A 20,926-nucleotide genomic window follows, 5' to 3' on the forward strand; every position below is an offset into this window, starting at 1 on the left:
ATAGTGCTACATTAGTCTGTATCAATCAGTAAACCACAAGATTTGATTTTTTTTTGCATTAGTTCACGATCAATTGACTGTGGCAAAGAGCGGTTGTACTTGTTAACTGTGTGTTTCAAGAGCAGGATTCTGCTTCAATTCAAATTTCAATCAATACCAACTAAAGCAAGCGAATTGAAGAAGGATCTCGACCCGAAATGTCACCCATTCCTTCTCTCCAGAAATGCCGCCTGTCCCTCTGAGTTACTCCAGCATTTTGGGTCCATTGTTCTTGTCTGCCAATTGAGTTCTGTGGTTATAGGGCATGAAAATAAATTCATAAAGTTAATGCAATCAGACTAATGCTCCTGCAGATTGATTAATTGTTATTTACTGCTTCTTACATAGAAGAACCATTGAAAGTGTCCAAAAAGCCAGAGAGGCAAGAAACCGTGATGTCATTGCATACCCTGGGGAGTAATAAAGAGGTCATGGGTTCAACCAGTACCTTGCAGGTGAGTGTGGGAAAAATGCAGTTGTAATGTGGAGTGACAGACACTGGATTGTTAAACACATCCAAAATCTTTTCCTTATTGTGCAAGAACACCCCCCCCCCCCCCCCGATACAAATACTGCCTAATATAAACTGTATTGAAACTTCAGACCTTCAAGGTTTTGTTCGTGTTAAGAATTTAGAATTTCTGCTTTAGTGCCTGCCAATTCCAAAGGGAAAAGAATCAAGATGTTTCAAATTTGACAAGCTTCCTTCTAATTATATAACTGAGATAATGATGATGAATGAAAATTGTATTTGAAGAATGGTAATGCCCCTTGGGTTGAGGCTGGGCTATTACATATAGCTTCCATTGGCAACAAATTGGAGAAATATCACATTCTTGACACTGCATTAGTCATTGGTATGCTGGTTTTGTGTTTTAGATTGAAAAGTCAAGATAATCTTCTCGGGTTTATATGGTGAAGAGTATATGGTGAAGAGTAATATGACCATGTTTCAACTACTAACCAATTATTTAATCTAAGACTGCTTCCAGTGGTTGTCTGCTGCAATTGGTAAACTTCCACATTGCTCAGAAATAATAATGACCCATGCCATGTGCAAAATTTTATCAGTTAAGTTTGAGAACAGTTTTTTCTTTTGTCCAACAATCTGCTGGGGGAACTCATCACATCACACAGCATCTTTGGGGGGGATTTAGACAGCGGTCGTTTTGGGTTTGGATCATTCGTCAACCCAACAATCCCAACTCAAAATATCAACTGATTGGCTCCCTCCCCCCACAAATGCTTGACCCATTGAGTTCCTCCAGCAGAGTCTTTTGCTCCAGATTCCAGTATCTGCATTCTCTTGTATTTCAAGAGAAAATAGTGATAAATGTGTTGCCCACAGCTGTTATCTAATACGAAGAGGGATTGTGTCACGGTGAACTTAATCACTTGAGATACATTTAGAACAAATGATGAATGGATTCTCCTTTTTGATCATGTCCTAGGATTTAGCTTTTAACTTCAAGTTCTTGACAATGGTAATAAAATATTTATACAGCCTTAATGAAGTTGGGTACTGTTTTATTATGATTGCCTATTTATGCCTGCAGGTCACATGCAATTGTTTTAACAGTTCCCAATTCAAGATTTTCCTCTTGTGTTCCATACTTGACACAATATGCATCCCCTAAACAATGTTTCTAAATGGAGAAAGTGTTTTTGTTTGCAAATTACATTTTTACTGTATTAAGTATAATTATGGTGGTCTCTAAAAGGTGAGCGGGTAGGAAAAGCTTGTGATATTTTAAATATTTTGTTAGTTTTTATATTCATCAATCATTTGTTCACATGGGGAGGATGAGGAATACAGGAAGTTTAGTTTAGAGATACAGTGTGGATATAGACCCTACGGCCCACCTGCGCCGACCAGCCAACACCTGTACACTAGTTCTATACACACTAGGGGCAATTTGCTGAAGCCAATTAACCTACAAATCTGGACGTCTTTGGTGTGTGGGAGAAACACCCGGAGAAAACCCACGCGGTCACAGGGAGAACGTTCAAACTCCGTACAGACAGCACCCACACTTGGGACCCTGGTGTTGTAAGGCAGCAACTCTACTGCTGCACCACCGTGCTGCTGGAGAAACGTCATGGCTGATTATCTAATCAAGGAAGATTAAGAATGGGCAATACGTGCTGGTTTTGCCAGTGATTATATTTCCCGCAAATGAATAAAATATGCTGGCACTTCCTGTTGTCGGAGGCAGCTTCAGAATTATTTGTTTGAAATTGCATTACTTAATGATTTGTAATAAACTTGCTTCTCTTGATTAGAGTGTTGGAAATACTGACATGACAGAAGATAATGTAATTCCAGTTGAAAATGAGAGTACTCCTCAATGGAGATGCTACACCAAATTTGTGAATGCGCAGCAAATCCTACTCACCTTTTTACCAGCCACCTTTACAGGTAAATTTTACCAATGTATTTTTATTCTTGGGCTCTCAAGTGTTTTAAGAGGAAAATTAATTTTCACTCGCCTGTTATCACAATTCATTTCACATGTTCCAGTCTCTTGGTTGTATATGATGGATTTCGATGCTCAGACTGTATGCCACTTCCATTTTTGTCAGTTTCTCTGCGTTGTGTTTGAAGATTCACTGTGAAAGATGGGGGGAGTGATTGTTTCAAACCATGTCAGTTTTAACTAAAATAATATCGTTCTCGATGAAAGAATTTCAAAGAAAATATCATTTTCCATGAATTAAATCCGCATGCCACCGAAATCCTGGCAACAGGTCAATCTCCCACTCCATGGTTATTGAAGTAAGATGGACAATGAGATACACCTAAGGAGCTGCACAAAATAACTTGTGCAACAAGATATAATGCCCGTCCTTGTACCTCCTCCCTCGACTCCATCCAGTGTCCCCAGCAGTCCCTCCAGGTGAGACAGATGTTCACATGCACCTGATCTAACCTCATCTACTGCATCCGGTGTTCCCGATGTAGCCATCTGTACATAGCGAGACCAAGCTTAGACTCGGCGACCGTTTTGCCGAACACTTACTCTCGGTCCGCTAAGGCTCTCCCAGCTGCTAACTACTTTATCTCCCCTTCCCATTCCCATTCTCATTCCCATACTGATCTTTCTGTCCTGGGTTCCTCTATTGCCAGAGTGAGGCCACCCTCAAATTCGAGGAACAGCACCTCATATTCTGCTTGGGTAGCATTCAACCCAATGGTATGAACATTGAATTCTTCACTTTTAGGTAATTTTTACAAACTCTTTCCTTTCCCCGTTTTCTTTCTCCCCCCAACGCATCCCCCTCCCACTCCCCCCACACTTTTTTGCACCCAATCTCTTCCTCTGAAACTTGGCTGACCTTGCACCAGTCCCCCACCCACCATTAAATGTCCATTAAGCAGCTTCACAGTTCGCAACTATGCATTCCTCTTGGGCTAATACCTGGCTCTGCCCAACATTTGGCCTATCAGGGAACTTCCTCGCCTGGGGTCACCTGTTGCCGGCCCTGATTTGTCCTTATTTTTGTTTCCATTTTGTTTCCTGCTCTCCCTATTACAATTAGTCTGAAGAAGGGTCCCAACCTGAAATGTCACATCCATTTTCTCCAGAGATGCTGCCTGACTCACTGAGTTACTCCAGCATTTCGTGCCTAACTTGTGAAACAAGTTTGAGTGGATACAATTATTTTATTTTTAAAACCCCAAAAAACCCTGTCTCTAAATTTTTAGTTCAGATCTCTCTGTCCCTTAATCTTTCTTTATGCAGCAAGCATTTCCTTTATCTGAAGTCACTGTGTGCTATCAGGGGTGATGTGGGATTATTCTTAGTTAGCATGTTGTTGCACTATTGTCAGAGGTTGGACAGATGTTGGACATCATGGACAACCACCTTGCTAAAATATTCCTCCTAGAGTATTAGTAAGCAGGTGTGCATGTTGGTTCATGCTGGACTTTATTTGAAAATTATGGTGATAAAATAAATAGAAACAATAATTAAGGATTAGAAATGAAAATGTCTTCTGTCTAATTTGTTCAAAAAATGGGAGTTGTAAAGTTTAAACTATCCAAATTCATTTTCATTAAAAATGTACTTCAAGTTCAATCAGTAACAGATGGGGTTTTTTTGCATAAAGACCCCTATTAAAATGAACAGCTTCTTCCCCTCTATCATGCTTATGAATTATGTTTATTAATATAAATTAATTATAAATGAATTTCATTTATATGAAAAACTTTCACCTCTCCCCCATTGTGCACATTGGATTTAGTCAAATATAGCGAATGTACTACAGTGTTGAGAACTATATGTTGCACTCTGTATCTTCCCATTTGCTATTGTACTAGAGTTTGACATGATGGTATTTATATGTGGTATTTCTGTTCTGGTTGGATTGTATGCAAATCAAAGCTTTTCACGTGATGCTAATAAACATTAAATAACTTAATTTCTAACTGATGATGCAATAGAGAGTAAATAATTCACATTACATATTTTCTTTAAATAATTTGGGGGGCAGTGTTAGCTGTGAGGAGGATGCTAGGAGACTGCAAGGTGACTTGGATAGGCTGGGTGAGTGGGCAAATGTTTGGCAGATGCAGTATAATGTGGATAAATGTGAGGTTATCCATTTTGGTGGCAAAAACAGGAAAGCAGACTATTATCTAAATGGTGGCCGACTAGGAAAAGGGGAGATGCAGCGAGACCTGGGTGTCATGGTACACCAGTCATTGAAGGTAGGCATGCAGGTGCAGCAGGCAGTGAAGAAAGCAAATGGTATGTTAGCTTTCATAGCAAAAGGATTTGGAGTATAGGAGCAGGGAGGTTCTACTGCAGTTGTACAGGGTCTAGGTGAGACCACACCTGGAGTATTGCGTACAGTTTTGGTCTCCAAATCTGAGGAAGGACATTATTGCCATAGAGGGAGTGCAGAGAAGGTTCACCAGACTGATTCCTGGGATGTCAGAACTGTCTTATGAAGAAAGAATAGAGGTTTATACTCTCTAGAATTTAGGAGATTGAGGGGGGATCTTATAGAAACTTACAAAATTCTTAAGGGGTTGGACAGGCTAGATGCAGGAAGATTGTTCCCGATGTTGGGGAAGTCCAGGACAAGGGGTCACAGCTTAAGGATAAGGGGGAATTCCTTTAAAACCGAGATGAGAAGAACTTTTTTCACACAGAGAGTGGTGAATCTCTGGAACTCTCTGCCACAGAGGGTAGTCGAGGCCAGTTCATTGGCTATATTTAAGAGGGAGTTAGATGTGGCCCTTGTGGCTAAGGGGATCAGAGGGTATGGAGAGAAGGCAGGTACGGGATACTGAGTTGGATGATTAGCCATGATCATATTGAATGGCAGTGCAGGCTCGAAGGGCCGAATGGCCTACTCCTGCACCTAATTTCTATGTTTCTATGTTAATTTCCTTTCTATGCTCTTTTTTCTATTAAGATATGCAGCGTCTAATGGGTCCCGAGATCGATGAGAGTACAAAAAATGCTGGAGTAGGAAACGAAGAGCTGTTACAAGTAGAAATCGAGTCAAGTTTGAGTGAGCATTTGGGAGGATTAAGCGCAACCTCAATCGTAAAGAAATCTGAAGTGGGTAGTTTTGGCGGACTTGATTGTGAAGCTGGCCAAATCACAATGAGTGTCTCAAAGAATAGTAGCACCAAGATAGATTCTATATCTCCAGCGCAAGAAAATCAGTCTGCTCAGCCTACATCATGTTCGTCTCCAATCTCGACAAATGGCAATGAAATGTCATTATTTGATCTAGAAAAGGAGAATGCACAGCCCGATACAGGTAATGGTTGTTCTCAGTGTAACGATAGTTTCTGCATTCGCGCAATAAAGTGCATTAACTCTGTTGGTAGCACTCATTATCTCAGCCTGAAAGCTGAAGATTCAAGTTCAACAAGTTGTTTTTTTTTACATTTGAGCTCAAAATCTAGGGTCACTTTCCAAAGTAGCACTGTATGAATGGTGCGGCATGGACAATGCCATCTTTTGGGTAAGATTATGCCCTCTCAATTGGATGCAAAAGACCCCAATGAATCAGGAAATGTTGCCATTGTTCCGGCCAACATTTACTCCTCAGCATGTAAATGTTCTAGATTACAATAGTGTCTCCCTTTAAGCACTTTGAAATGTGAGGAAGTTGTAGGATCTACTGAATCCCACGACAGAAAGCAAAGAACAAACGACACTTAGCTGAGTAAGACACCTTGTGTCACGTTTATTCCAGAAGCCCCTTTTACCTACATTCTCACTAATCATAACCCGTGTGCAGATAAGTGCGTCTGCCCTTGTTGTTATTGAGCTCTTGTGGCTGGACTTTCTCGTGAGGCTGCTGGCGAGTCGCCACAAAGCTTGAAGGCACCACAAAGTCAACTAAATTGCCATATAGAGTAAACTAGACCAAGTGCAGACCCGTTGGGTCTGTTCCCCCAACGTGCAGTTGTGGGGGGGGAGGCGACATGCAGCGTCACACACTAACTTATTCTAATACACACTGCCAGGTAGTCAGTATTTGTTTTATTATTATTATCTTTTTTTTGTTGCTTAATGAATCTCCTACTACCAACCTGCATCACCCTCCTCAGATACCGACTCTGGATCTTCAGAAATGAATAAGGAACGAGTGGAGTTCAGTTTACCCCCAAAGAAAGACTTTCACATCTCGTTTAGCCGACAGTCATCTCGGATTGACTCCAATGATCCAAACCGGCTTCAATGTCCCATCTACGTATACAACTGTTCACTAGATTCATTGAAAGAGCAACTTGTGAATTCTTGCATAGAGCGGTCAAACCGGGACATTTATATCAGGTATGGGCTTTGTCTTCATTTCTTTATTTCTTTCTGGTCAGAACATCCTCGCCCACCATTGTTGGAACCTCAACTTCCTTCTTTCTATTAAAATAGGATTGATTTACTTCTAAACACAATGCTGGATATAATAGTCATGAATCATTTCTAAGTGATCCTGACTACGGTGCTGTCTGCATGCCGTTTGTAAGTTCTCCCCATGACCACATGGGTTTTCCCTGGGTGCTGTAGTTTCCTCCCACACTCCAAAGACGTTGAGGCTTGTAGGTTAATTGGCCTTGGTTAAAAAAAATTAATTGTCCCTAGTGTGTAGGGTAGTGCTAGTGTATGGGTATCATTGGTCAGCGCGGACTCGGTGGACCGAAGGGCCTGTTTCTGCGCTGTATCTCTAAACTAAACTGAACAGGTTATATTGATCGTGTTTAAGAAGGAACTGCAGATGCTGGAAAATCGAAGGTACACAAAAAATCTGGAGAAACTCAGCGGGTGCAGCAGCTGCTAAGCCTATCACCTGCCACTGATCTTGAGTGTGCTTTCTGGTGTAAACTCTGAACAAGATCCGAACCATTACATGAGCTTCCCACTGGAAATCCAACAGGTGCTTTGACAGTTAAGCGATGTGTCTCAACTAAATCCGTCAAGCCTTTAAAAAGTGGATGGCGTACTAGTACTGTGTTTAGTGCTGCAATCTCACAGCTCTCTGGACTTGGCTTCTATTAATTCAGTTAATTAGCTGAGGCAAATTAATACTCTGAGGCAAAAGAAGTGAGCAATGAGTAACAAGGCTGCAAAGAAATAAGAGGAAAGGTATTGGGACTGATAGGTTTGCTCCGCTGGGAGCTGGCATGGGCCTGATGGTTCAAATGGCCTTCTATGTTATGACAAATAAATTAAACATTGCTTTTAAATAGCATAAATGTGAACACAATTAAATTAAAAATATAACTTCTCTTGCTGCTCTTTCTTCAAATACATGGAATTTTTGAGCCTTTGCCAGGCTCACCAAATAGATTCCCCAGTAATAGTAGGAGGAAACTGGAATTCCACATTCACCACAGTGTCAAATAGTAATAGGAACAATAGTGACAATCTACCGGGAAAGTTTTGTAAGCCTTGTTTAGTAAAGGTGTCAAGGATTATGGGGAGAAGGCAGGAGAATGAGGTTGAGACAAAGACTGATCATCCTGATTGAATGTCGGAGTAGCCTTGATGGGCTGAATGGCCTAATTCTGCTCCTACAACTTATGAAGTTAGGTCTTCTGTATTTGTGTATGCTTGCCCTCAAATCCTGAAGCTGCGCACAGTTACTCATACAATCTTTTTTTATTTTAGTGAAACCGTGACTAAAATTGTCACTTTTGAGTTTGCATTTTTAATGATAAATAAATGAAAACACATGTTTAATCAAAAAATTACACTGTTGACATTGGCTAGGAGCTTCTATGATAGTTTGAGGATGACTTAAACCTGTAACCTTGATTGGCTTTGACATGGTGACATCAGGAGTCGGCAACCTTGTTCTGCATAGGGGCCAGGACCCATGTCTGTGAGTGGATGATGGGCCATATCTATCGCCATAGTGTGACACTTGGTGTTTTTCGCATTTGTTTTCATGTGTTTTTCAATTACTTTTCTGCAGTTTCCGGGTCCCTCGTGTGCCCTGGAACTAGCTGCAGTTCCCAGATCAGTTTGAGTCCCCGGTACTAGCTGCAGTTCCCAGGTCGGCTCGTGTCCCCAGGACTGACTGTAGCGCACAGGTCGCCTGTGTGCCCCAGGACTAGCTGCAATTCCCAGATCAGCTCGCGTCTCTGGGACTGGCTACAGTTCCCAGGTTGCAAAAACGAATTGAAAAAAAAATACGGCTGCGGGCCGCTTGATTTCAGGTTACGGGCCGGATATGGCCTGTGGGCCGTGGGTTGCCGAACCCTGGTTTACATAACGCGCCCTTATTTTAGTGCCGTAATTTGAAGAAATAAGCAGTATGCATGCAATGCATATGTAATGGTCAGGGAGATGCTTAAGAGCAGACATTGGATTGCAATTGCATCCTTATCTGGGTTAATTATATTTTTTAATATTCTGAATAGAACTGTTACAGCCTCTGGTATTGAGATTAAAGGAATTGATGACCAAGTTAGTGATGTGGTCATATTCTGGAGAAAATAATAGGCACAAAGATGTGCTTTGGTAGCAGACAGCAAAATTTAATGAAGAAAAAAAATTAAACGGAAGATTTGTTTTTCATTGATGCACATTTAGCTACAGTCAGTTTGCTGGAGTCAATGCCAGCCTCCGGGCTTTGAAGATCTCATTTAAGATGATAATTGGGTGCAATGGGGGCCTCGTGAGAGATGATTATCTTTCGAAGCAATGTCTCCTCATTGGTTTCTTGGGGGCAGGAAACTACTTGGTAAATAGAAGGCAGACGGCACTTCTTTGGGTGATAACGTACCAACTGAAGAAAACTTAATAAAGGCTTGGTTTTACAAAGATCTATTGCTGATCTTCAGGAGATGCAGTAGCTTGATCCAAACACTCTCTTAAACTATCACCATAGAGAGATGGAAGATCTCTGGAGGCTTTTAAAGAGATTGGAAGGTGCTCTGTATGGATTTTTTTTTTTTTTAAAAGAGGCCATTTGAATACATGCCAATGTGGAATTTGGATTTAGTTGAGATTAATTTGGAGATATCGCACGGAAACAGGCCCTTCGGCCCACCCGAGTCCGCGTCGACCAGTGATTCCCACACACTTACACTATCCTACACACTATGGATAACTTTACATTCATACCAAGGTAATTAACCTACAAACCTGTATGTCTTTGGAGTGTGGGAGGAAACCGAAGATCTCGGAGAAAAACCACGCAGGTCACGGGAAGAACGTACAAACTCCGTTCAAACGAGCACAGAGACTGCGAATACTGCAAATCATCTCAGCTTTTTTTGTCAGTGGTTCCTACAGGCACTCCTTGGATTAGGAACATACAATTTATTGTCACCAGTACGTAAAGACAAGTTGTGATCCTTCGCCTGGGTTGTGTAGGCGTGCTCGCTCAGCCTCTGAATTAGGTGGTTGGTATTACAGGGCCTGCTTGGTCTTCCATCATTACCGCTCCTGTGATCCTTGTTCACAAGGTTTTTATTCGCTTGTGAACAGTTTGGACTCACAGGAATGGAAGCCTTTCATGACCCAAGAATTGCCTGAATTTCCATTGTGTGCAGTTTTATAAGGAGATTCTTTGACCGCTGGCTCCTGGGAAAAATCGAATGTTTAACAGATCTTAATTAATTCTATAATGAAAACAGTAGAGCCAGCAGCATCCTGCAAAATCGCCATGCCTTCTGTATGGAAGGATTGAAAGGCGGAGGTGAATATTCACCAATTGTCAGTTACAGTTACATCTTTGTGATTTATCTTGCTTGACGCCTCAACTGCAAAATATGGGCGGTTTCCTTTAATATCTTTATAAACGTAATCTATTATCATAATTAATATGTCTGACTGGAATATATAGGAAGGAACTGCAGATGGTGGTTTAAACCAAAGGTAGACACAAAAAGCTGGAGTAACTCAGCGGGTCAGGCAGCATCTCTGGAGAGAAGGAATGGGTGAGGTTTTGGGTCGAGTCTTCTGAAGAAGGGTCTCGACCCAAAACGTCACCCATTCCTTCTCTCCAGAGATGCTGCCTATCCCGCTGAGTTACTCCAGCTTTTTGTGTCTGACTGGAATACCTTTTTTTGTAAAATAGGTCAATCAGTGGTACATGTCAAAGGGGTATATTTGATCACTTCATGGGGTTCTTATTTAAAATATAATTAAAATAGAAGGGACTGTATATACTAAACAGGTCAGATGTATCTGTGGAGAGAGAAATGAGGTTATCATTTCAGGTCAATTACCTTTTCATTGTCTGAATGTCAGTCTGAAATGTCACCCACTCTTTTTCTCCAGAGATGCTGCCTGACCCGCTGCGTGACTCCACACATTGTGTCTACCTTTTCATTAGAATTGATTAATTGTTTTGTTTTGATCGTAGGATCCATATTGTATTGGACAAGGATATGGTTCTCAATTGCTAATAATTGTGTCAACATTGATTTAAGGTCACTGTCACAGGAAAAATCGGCAAGCTCATCGTTGATGGATCCAGTATTACAATTCCACAGGAACAAAGAAGTTGGCAACTATTGCTGCTTATTGCAAGAGCACTATCATCAATGTTATGTAAACGGTAAAAGCAGTCACCTGGTTTTGCTAAGGGTACATTGCTCCCTTCAAAATGCCAAACCTCACCAGCATTTATCCCAATTTGTGTCAACATTTGAAATGCTAGATGGCCCTAATCTTTAACTTTGCACCGCCGTGTTCATCTATTTAAAAACTTATATATTGGGAAGCATTATGATCAACATAACCAATCACATTTTTGCATGTTATCTAGGATTTGTGATCTAATGGCAATATTCCCCCCCACCCGCCTTCCCAATTAAAAGTGTTGTTACTTATACTCATTGGCATATAAAAATTGTCATTGGCTGCTTCAGAAATATTGAAAACTGCTAATTGATTGAGACATTGCAGATATGTAGTTTGACCTCACTGTTAGTGTTCCTTTTCTGCAACCCAATTCTAAAATAATAATTTCTTCATTGTACATTTCAATTTTGAAAAAGAAAACCCCTGTAACTTGTGAACTTGTGAAAATGCTCCACGATAGCAGAGATTTAAAAAATCCTCACTTATTTTAGTTAACAACTGTTTTTTTAAACACTATTGAATGTGCTTCGTGTAACTGTCAAAAAGAAAATAATTGTATGAAGCAATTGATTTTTCTTTTATGTTTTACTTGCATTGAAATTATAAATAGGCTTAATTTGCTCATGGCATTTCCAACATTTACTTCTAAATGTCTTATTTTTAATGCTAGTCAACAAGCTACTTAACTTCATCATTATGTAGAGATTTCTTTTAGCTAATTATCTAAACCAGAACTGACTGCACATCAGTCATCCATGCGGCATAATTTCATTGGACAAACATTAAACATTAAAATCATTAGCTTTGAAAAATTACGTAATCGCCGTGTCCATTTTCTCCCCGTCTAAAAATGTAATTGATTTTAGATTGTCAAAAGTTAGCCTCAATATGTTGCTCTCCAGAGAAATGTCCTTTCAAGTGTCCAGTTAGCAGTAGGCATTAACACTCTATACACTGTGAATGAGTGAGCCATCTTCTAGCTTCTAATCTGACTGCCATACAAGCACCAGACAAACTTTTTCCCATTTTTTAAAGAAATAAGTTTAAACCATTTTTGCCAAATGTGAGAAACTTGTGGATTTTCTGGTCACCAAGATTTAGATCATATCTCCGTGACATTGTCTGCTTTCTGGAATTGTCATATTTTCATAGCTTGCATTAGCTTAGAACATTTATCCTTTTAGTTTCTCACTCGCATTTCCTCGGATCATATCACTATATCTCAACTATAAAATTAATCTCCTTCTCATTGCATCGTTGATGTATTCAAGAGAGTGTTAGGGCTAACGGAATCAAGGGATATGGGGAGAAAGCAGTGATGGGGAATTGATTTTGCACAATCAGCCATGATCTTATCGAATGGCGGTGCTGGCTCGAAGGGCCGAATGGCCTACTGCTGCACCTATTTTCTATGTTTCTATGTATCCCTCCCTATTTGACCTTTAAGTCTTATTTTCCTGCTAATAAATGACTACAGATTGCCATCCATTGCCCTTTAGAACTTGCATATCTCTGCTTTATAAAATTAAAACAACCCACTTATCTGTCTTAATAGTATTTACTTTTCTAACGTCCTCAGTTATGTAAAGGCCTTTTAACTGTGTGTCCTTTCCAATTCCTAAAATCATATTAAGCTCTGCATCAAAGTAATGAATGGCATCTTCTAAAAGGTGGGGCACGATCACTCTGTATGTCAAAGGTGATGTGTAAATGCTGTTTTTTTTGTGTTGACCCATTTTTTTTAACCGATTCATTTAACCAATGCAAAACATAGATGATCTTAGGAATTAAATTTCTACCCTGTTTAGTAAAGCATGGTTCTAGTTTTGCATTCAGCTAGATTTTTTGAGTAATGTTTATAGTTAAAGGAATTTAAACTATGATATGTAACAGGATTAACTCGAGAAGAAAATATTAATTCGCAATAATTAATCCCCTGATATTGTGAGTTAATCTTTTTTTTTTTCTCTTCAATATTTGTAATATTTACCTTTAGTGCAGGTGAAAATTTTGAAATCATCATGAAGGCCTTTTTTTTTACTCTCTCAAAGGTGTATTTAGGAGCTTGCAGCAATCCTATTACATCAGCTCTCAGGATCTACTTACAGCTACAGATTACTGTGAGGAGGTGTTACAGGAAATCGATATCACAGCTTTTCTGCAGACACTGTGTGGACACATAAGATCGTTCCGTGAAAGTCATGACCTGCAGCTTTGGAGTGATCATGAATCTAATCCTACAAAGTTTATGATTGGAGGAGGTAACATTGAGGATGAAAGAGTGCAGAGGGGTGTTCTTGCTTCTACCTCAAGGTAAAATGTTTCTTGGTGTTACCTTATTACCTGTCCTTTAACTTCAGTCTGTAATACCATCAAGTGGCCCTCTGCATACTATAAATAATGATGACCGATTTGTAATGTTAGGATCCTTTATGATCAAAGCATTAAAATTCTTAAGTCAAGAATGTTTAATTGTCATATGTATCAGCAATGGAGTTGCTGCAGCTTAACAGTGCATAACACACAATATAGCATAATCAGTAATATAATCAATTATTAACAGTAATACTAGCTAACCATAATAGTGCAAAACCAAAGTCGTTAGTGCAATTGCAAACACTGCCCATGGAAGATTATAGTCGCTGAGGTAGGGGTTAGTGTTGTGCAAAGCCTGATGGTTCACTCTGGGAAGAAGCTATTCTTGAGCCTGGTGGCCACGGTTTTCAGGCTCCTGTACCACCTTTCCGATGATGGTAGGGAAATGAGAGCATGGCCAGGGTGATGTTGGTCTTCGATACTGGCTGCCTTTTAGATGCAGCACTTCCTATAGATCCCGTTGGTGGGGAGGTCAGCATCTGTGATGGATCAGGCAATGTCTACAAAACCACAACCGCTTATAAAATTATTTACCTTCATTCATATCATTCAATCTACCCTTTAACATAGACCCAATATTTCAATGAATTATCGATTCGGCAACAATTGACATTTTTAACCTAGTGTTCAGAAGATATTCAGGCCATGAAGAATTTCCTTGGTTTCCCATTCACCAACACAAAGCATTAATTATGATCAAGTTTTATAAATATTATGAGAACTCGTATTATTAAAACAAACAAGGTTAGTAGGAAATTGTGCAGCAGATGCTGGTAAATCTGCTGCACTGATCTATATCCAGAATCATAAATTTAACAATCACCTAAAACAGTAACGTGCGAGGAAAAAGTAGCAGATGGAAAATTCGGAATCTTTTAACAAAGGAAAGAATAATTATTTTAAACAGAAACGTTAAGAGTACCAAAAATTAGAGTAGAAATGGGATTGAATAATTTTCTTGCAGAGAGCAGGTAGCATTATAGTTATCTGTTTGTCCTTATTTAGTTGTGTAAAAAAGTAGAATTCTGTGAGTTTCCAAGCAAGGTTCATGGTAATTGTCATTGATGTGAGGTAATGGGGCCTCCATTAAAGGCAGCATGTATTGGGTAAATTTTGTACCATCATTTCACAACTATTACTGGAAATTACTTCAGTACGTTGACTAGAGATGTCAAGAAACACTGTCGAGGAGCATCAAATCAGTAACGATTATAATATTGTTAAGTTTCAGTTTTTCTGGTCACTTGCTTGTTTTCTATTTTGCTATATCAGCATAGAAGCGGAAGATCTCAATGAACCGGATTTGAGGGGTGTTGCATCTAGTGTTGCATCTCCTGTGACACAAGAAGAAACTAAAATAAAGAAGGTCTACCCAGAATTTCCAGTCTCTCTTCTTCAATCCAACCAACAGTGTGAAGTCTACCCCAACTTGCACAAAATCATTCAGGTAAAACATTGAGTTAACAGCAACTTCAATAAATTTAGACGGCATGAATGTAAAGGGGATAAAGAAATACCTGGAATGATGACAGGGCTTGGTATGAGGGTAGCTATTATTACAGATTGGGTAACTACAATAATTTTGACAGCAGAGGAGAAATGGAGTGAGTGTATGAAAGATTAATGAAATACATAAGTCATGTTTGAGGCAGAACATCCATAGAAACACAAGTAGGTTATTCAACCACTCATGCCGCATCCTCCACTTGGTAAGATCATGTCTGATCTTTAGCATTAGTCTCACTTTCCTGTTTGATTGCCCTAATAACTGAATCTCTTTATTGAACTTGATGTGTATCCGAACCTTTACAGCTCTTTTGTTTTACGAATTGTAATGAATCACGACCAATGCAAAGAAATTTCTTCTAATCTATTTTTTTGAGACTCTGATCCTCGTTCCTGATGCTCAGCCTATGGGAAGCATTGTTCCTGCATCAAACATAAGAGTTTTCTACATTGTAATGAAATTACCTTTTATTTTATTAAATGCAAGATAATATAGGCATAGTATGCTTAACCTTGCCACATTTTCCTTATCTTAGGAATCAATCACATATGCCCTTTTTGGGGCGGGGATTCCAGTTGTGGTCATACCAGATCCATGTTTAATTGCAGCAAGACATTATGAGAGTCATACAGTGTGGAAACAGGCCATTTGGCTCAACTTTCCCACACCAGCCAACATGTCCCAGCTACATTAGTCCCACCTGTCTGCATTTGGCCCGTACCCTTCAAAACCTGTCCTATCCATGTAACTGGCTAACTGTTTCTTAAAGGTTGGGATAGTCCTTGCCTCAACTACCTCCTCGTACCATACACTCACCACCCTATGTGTAATTACTCACTTTTTTTGCAATAAACACCTGCCTTCCTAATTAATTGCTGTACCTGCATATTAATTTCCAGTGACTCGTGTACAAGGTTACAGACATTCCACAGAGCACCCACACCTTTCAGATTATCACCATTTAAAAAAAACTCAACCTTGCTATTTTTCCACTGAAAGTGGTTGACCTCACATTTTTCTGCACGTTGTTCATTCAAATGCTCATAAGAGACTCAAATTAACCAGGTGATCTTATTTTTACATATGTGTCGCAGCTCTTACCATTTTCCTTTTACATTTCTGAATACACTGCTCTTTTACTCTGCATACCATGTTTCGGGGCTTTTCCTTTGAATGACTAAATATTCTAACATCTGCTGAAGGAAGTGATCTCATTCAGCAAATCTGTAGTATTTAATGATCAATCCCAGTCTGCAGTGACAGAAAAATAAAAATTTAATAGCATTTGCCATAATTTGTTTGGGCCTTTGCTTATTTGATGGTCTTTCACAATGCAAATTGATTATTAAAATGTAGATTTAAAACTAACAGCTGGCAAAATAAATTTTCAACGTATCAATAACATATTTTAAAACTTGTGTTTACAGGACAAATTCCTTGAGATTGGACGGCAACATTTCAAGACAGTGCCTTCAAACCCATACTACTTCTTTTACTGTTCTCCCACAGCCAAAAAAGAGGCAAGTTTGCACTGGCCTGCACTGTAATTGGGAATTGACTTTAAGATGTTGAAAAGGATATTAAGTCAAGCTCCAAATTGTGTGTCTAAAGGAAAGGTACAGATTATCAGCACTGCAGGTCACAAATTAAACAATACTGTTACAATTGTGATAATCTCAATGAGATTATCGGAATCAGTTGTGTTGTAAAGAGCAACTAGTTTCAGATTGTTCATGCTCCCTGATCATAATTTAACTGAAACTTCAATAGAAATATTACTTATAAAGAGGAATAACCTCTTGAGAGAGGAGCTATTTCACTATTTTGCTTTAATTTATCCTGCGAATTGTTTCACAGGCATGATAATTGCGTTATTCTCACAGCCCACATGTCCACTTGTAAATTATTATCACGATTCATCTATTGGAAGCATCAGACCCACACAAGGCCAACCTGTTTGATAACCAAAGGTAGACACAAAATGCTGGAGTAACTCAGCGGGACAGGCAGCATCTCTGGAGAGAAGGAATGGGTGACGCTTAGGGCGGAGACCCTTCTTCAGATTGATTGATAATCATATGTGTACTTGCTTGGTGGTTTAGGATTTGGAAGAGTGAAGTAAATAGGGAAATTCACATGCTCTCTCTACACTTCATGAGCAGCCTTGAAATATTTTACGTAGCTAATCTTTCACAATTTCTCAAGTTTGAGATTGGCATTTCTATTCTTAGGAGGAAAAATGGAAGGATTTATCACAGAATTATACTAAATGTAGTGCTTTTATTTTAAAATCCCCTTCATCTTGTGATGTTAAATTTTTGTGGAATAAGAGATTGGTAACATTTATTGGCATTCATCTGCATATATTCAATTGTCAGGAAGCTCAAATCTTAATCTAATAGGTGCTGTAATTGTTTTTACCATAGTAGCGCACCTGTCGTGCAGCAGAGGGAAGAATGATCATGACTGCCCCAAGCAAGTGCACTTTGCTGCAACTGTGCATGTTTCCATAGACTGCATGTAAATGCTGTAAATAAATATATATTTCTTCTGACTGATTGATCTGCCTTCATAGAAAATAGGTGCAGGAGTAGGCCATTTCGCCCCTTTGAGCCAGCACTGCCATTCAATATGATTATGGCTGAACTTCCAAAATCAGTACCCCTTTCCTGCTTTTTCCCCATATCCCTTGATTCCGTTAGCCCCAAGAGCTAGATCTAATGGGCCTGGCAATAATGGGCCTGGCACTTCTGGCAATTTGTCCGGCGACTGTCACAGTCGTAGCAGGTTTCTGAAAAACCGGCGACTGGACCCTCCCTACAACAATGTCTACAACAACCTACCACCTAGTCGACGACAAGCTATGGCAAGCTACCGACAACCGGTGACCCAATCATCGCGACTTGAGACGTCCAACTACGATCACACCTACGACAACCTACGGCGACACCTACGACAATCTATGACCACACAGGCTCCAACCTACGACAACCGGTCAACCTACGTCCACCCGCGACAAGCTACGACCCTGTCGACGACAACTGAAAACAATTCAGTTGCAAGTACCTGTCGCCGGTTGACGTAGGTTGACGTAGGTAGTCGCCAATGGAATTCACCAAAGTCTGCACCCGGTGACAACCAACGTCACCTGGCTACAACCTGTGTCATCCTGGCGACAATCTACGACAGCACCTATGACAGGAGAAGACAAGCTACGTCAAGCCCACAGTCGCCAAAAAGTTTTGAACATTTCAAAATCCAGCGGTGACCAGAAAAACTTTACGACACTTTAGGCGACTTGAAGGGACTACTCACGACCATACAAGCGTCACCCCGCCACTATGTGAAAACAGCCTAGTTGCTAGTAGTCGCCGAAAAAAAACGCCTATGTGGGACAGGGGCATTACTCTCTTGAAAACCTCCAGTGAATTAGCCTCCACTGCCTTCTGTGGCAGAGAATTCCACAGATTCACAATTCTCTGGGTGAAAATGTTTTTCCTCATCGCAGTCCTAAATGGCCTACCTCTTATTCTTAAACTGTGACCCCTGGTTCCGGACTCCCCCAACATCGGGAACAACACTGTAGTAGATCCCTGTGAAGAATCTCCCATCCAGTATTTAGTTTGATGGTTTAGCAAGGGCTGATGAACTCTGCTTTACAATAAAAATGCCCTCAGGACTGGAATGCCAAATGAGCTTGAGGTATTTCAGATGCAAGTAGAAGTTGTGTTCCTTTGGTTGTGTGTCAAACGGGTGGTCCAGGCTAATGGCTTTTCTTCATTAGCTGTTTTTATCATTTGTGCTTAGAAGTGAAATGTAATGGCTGGTATGAAAAGAATGGTAACTCTTGCAATGGAGATTTTCTGAATTACACTTTGCTCTGAAATTTATAGGAAGAAAATTATCAGGATGAAAGGCAAAGAAAACAGAATGACGAAAACGATCTCTCTGAGTTGGAGATGGCAGGGGAGGACGGTGAGATGCTTTGAACTTTTGCAATGTGGTCTGATTGCATGTTGTGATCACTAATTTAGTTATTAATTTCTCAATAAGGAAGCTACCGAACTTGGGAATTAAGTTTATGTTAAATACTATACATATTGTTGACATCCATAATTTTTGAGTTGGATGTAATATGGTCAGATGCAAAGTGTTTGGGCATCTATACTATATTTGATCAATATATTTTGCTATTCTTAGAACTGCTAACTTTATGGATTGTAGTTGCATCTTAAGCATGACCATTGAACATGGAATTTGCAAGTTCAATACCTGATTATGATTTTGGTATGGCATACAGTTTTATAAAGTGCAATTTAAAAAAAACACATGTATTTGTGGTCTTGGGATTCTACAGCTCAAACCTAATCAAATTTAAAATGTAATTTAATTTCAAGCTCTAAATATTTCCTCTCACAATCTTTATATTTCACAATCCTGTGGCAACTATCCTTGTGGTTGTCAGAGAAGACGAAGATAGATGATTTTGAGAGAAGAACCCACTGAACATTGGATTAAACTTGTTCTCAATTCCTTTTAAAATGTTTCAATATCAAATAATTCTGTCAGCCATTAAAATGTAATTCATATCTTACTCTGATACTGTGGTCGTGATGTTTTATTGAATTGTGCTGCCCTTTCTCTAAAAATGTAATTTTCATGCATAGTTCTTGGCTTTGGTTATCAAACCAAGCGATTGGCAAAATTTGCCGTAGATGAGGGGCAGAGGTACAAGATGAGGCGAGTCACGAGAAAGCAAACGTGGCTGTGGTAATGGGTCTGGGTTAAGATGTGATCCTAGAGTTGGAGGGAAATGGGAATCAGGTACAAGATGGAGGCTTTACACCCCAGCGGTATGAACATTGACTTCTCCAATTTCAGGTAGTCCTTGCTCTCTCCCTCCTTCCCCTCCCATTCCCAGCTCTCCCCCAGCCCACTGTCTCCGCCTCTTCCTTTCTTATTCCTCCCCCACATCAGTCTGAAGAAGCGTCTTGACCCGAAACGTCACCTATTCCTACGCTCCATAGATGCTGCCTCACCCGCTGAGTTTCTCCAGGATTTCTGTTTGCCATAGATGAGAATCACTAGCCAGCAATGGTAAATGAAGGGCACTGCAGGAGAAATTAACTCTGCATTTTTTTCCTGAAATCTGACAGGTAGTACGTCTGGATGTTGTGTGGTGACGGAGAGTGATCCAGATCTGGAGGTGGAATATAGGGAAAAATCTGACAAGGAATTACAGGATGCCGATTCCCTCTCTGATACCAACACGGTGAACAGAGACGATGATTCATTCAGTGTTCTTGGGGGAGATTCTTTAAATGAGCAAGACTTTCCTGATCAGGAGATGCCACCATTATTTATTCATCTTACTTGTTCCCTTGGTGGAAAGAAATGCTGTGGGCCATTCTCGGTGGAGTCCATACCAGTAGAGTCACTGCCCACGTGCCTTGGTAAGTGCAAAGTTGAAGTTTAGAAGGAAAATTGAGGTAATGACACAGACTCATAAAGCTTAGAACCAGACTCTTAAATCCACCCTCTCTGTGCTAACCATCAGGTAGCCATCTGCACTGATCCCATTTGTCAGAACTTGGTCTGGAGCCTTCTAAGGCTTGGCGATTCAAGTACTTGTCCAGATACTCCTTAAATGTCGTGAGTCTCTGTCTCCACCTCCCTCTCAGACAGTGCATTTCAAATTCCCACCACCCTCTGAAGGGGAAGAAAAAATCTCCCTTATCTCTCCTTAAACTTTTAACCCTGTGCCCTCTGGTTGCTAGTATAGCCACTAAGTTTACAATGAAAATGTACTCAGTTTATCCACTCTCTCCTTGTAACTGAGACCATCCTGGACAGTGTTCTGGTGAATCTCTGAGTACAGTCTAATGACACAGCTAGTGACACATCCCTGTACATCTGTATTTGATGAAGGCCCGTAAATGGC

At 40.1% G+C, this 20,926-nt stretch overlaps 1 protein-coding gene across 1 annotated transcript in view; it reads left to right on the forward strand.

Moving 5' to 3' along the window:
* The window catches only part of szt2 (SZT2 subunit of KICSTOR complex), a 174,926-nt gene that overhangs the window by 42,384 nt on the left and 111,616 nt on the right, over positions 1–20,926 (forward strand). Inside the window, 10 exon segments of the mRNA XM_055641515.1 lie at positions 388–494; positions 2,323–2,458; positions 5,464–5,817; positions 6,617–6,842; positions 10,949–11,076; positions 13,154–13,415; positions 14,751–14,925; positions 16,413–16,509; positions 18,883–18,960; positions 20,142–20,438. Of these exon segments, the coding sequence (XP_055497490.1) occupies positions 388–494; positions 2,323–2,458; positions 5,464–5,817; positions 6,617–6,842; positions 10,949–11,076; positions 13,154–13,415; positions 14,751–14,925; positions 16,413–16,509; positions 18,883–18,960; positions 20,142–20,438 (1,860 nt within the window).

Source organism: Leucoraja erinacea, chromosome 10 (genome assembly GCF_028641065.1).
Source record: "Leucoraja erinacea ecotype New England chromosome 10, Leri_hhj_1, whole genome shotgun sequence".
NCBI lineage: Eukaryota > Metazoa > Chordata > Chondrichthyes > Rajiformes > Rajidae > Leucoraja > Leucoraja erinaceus.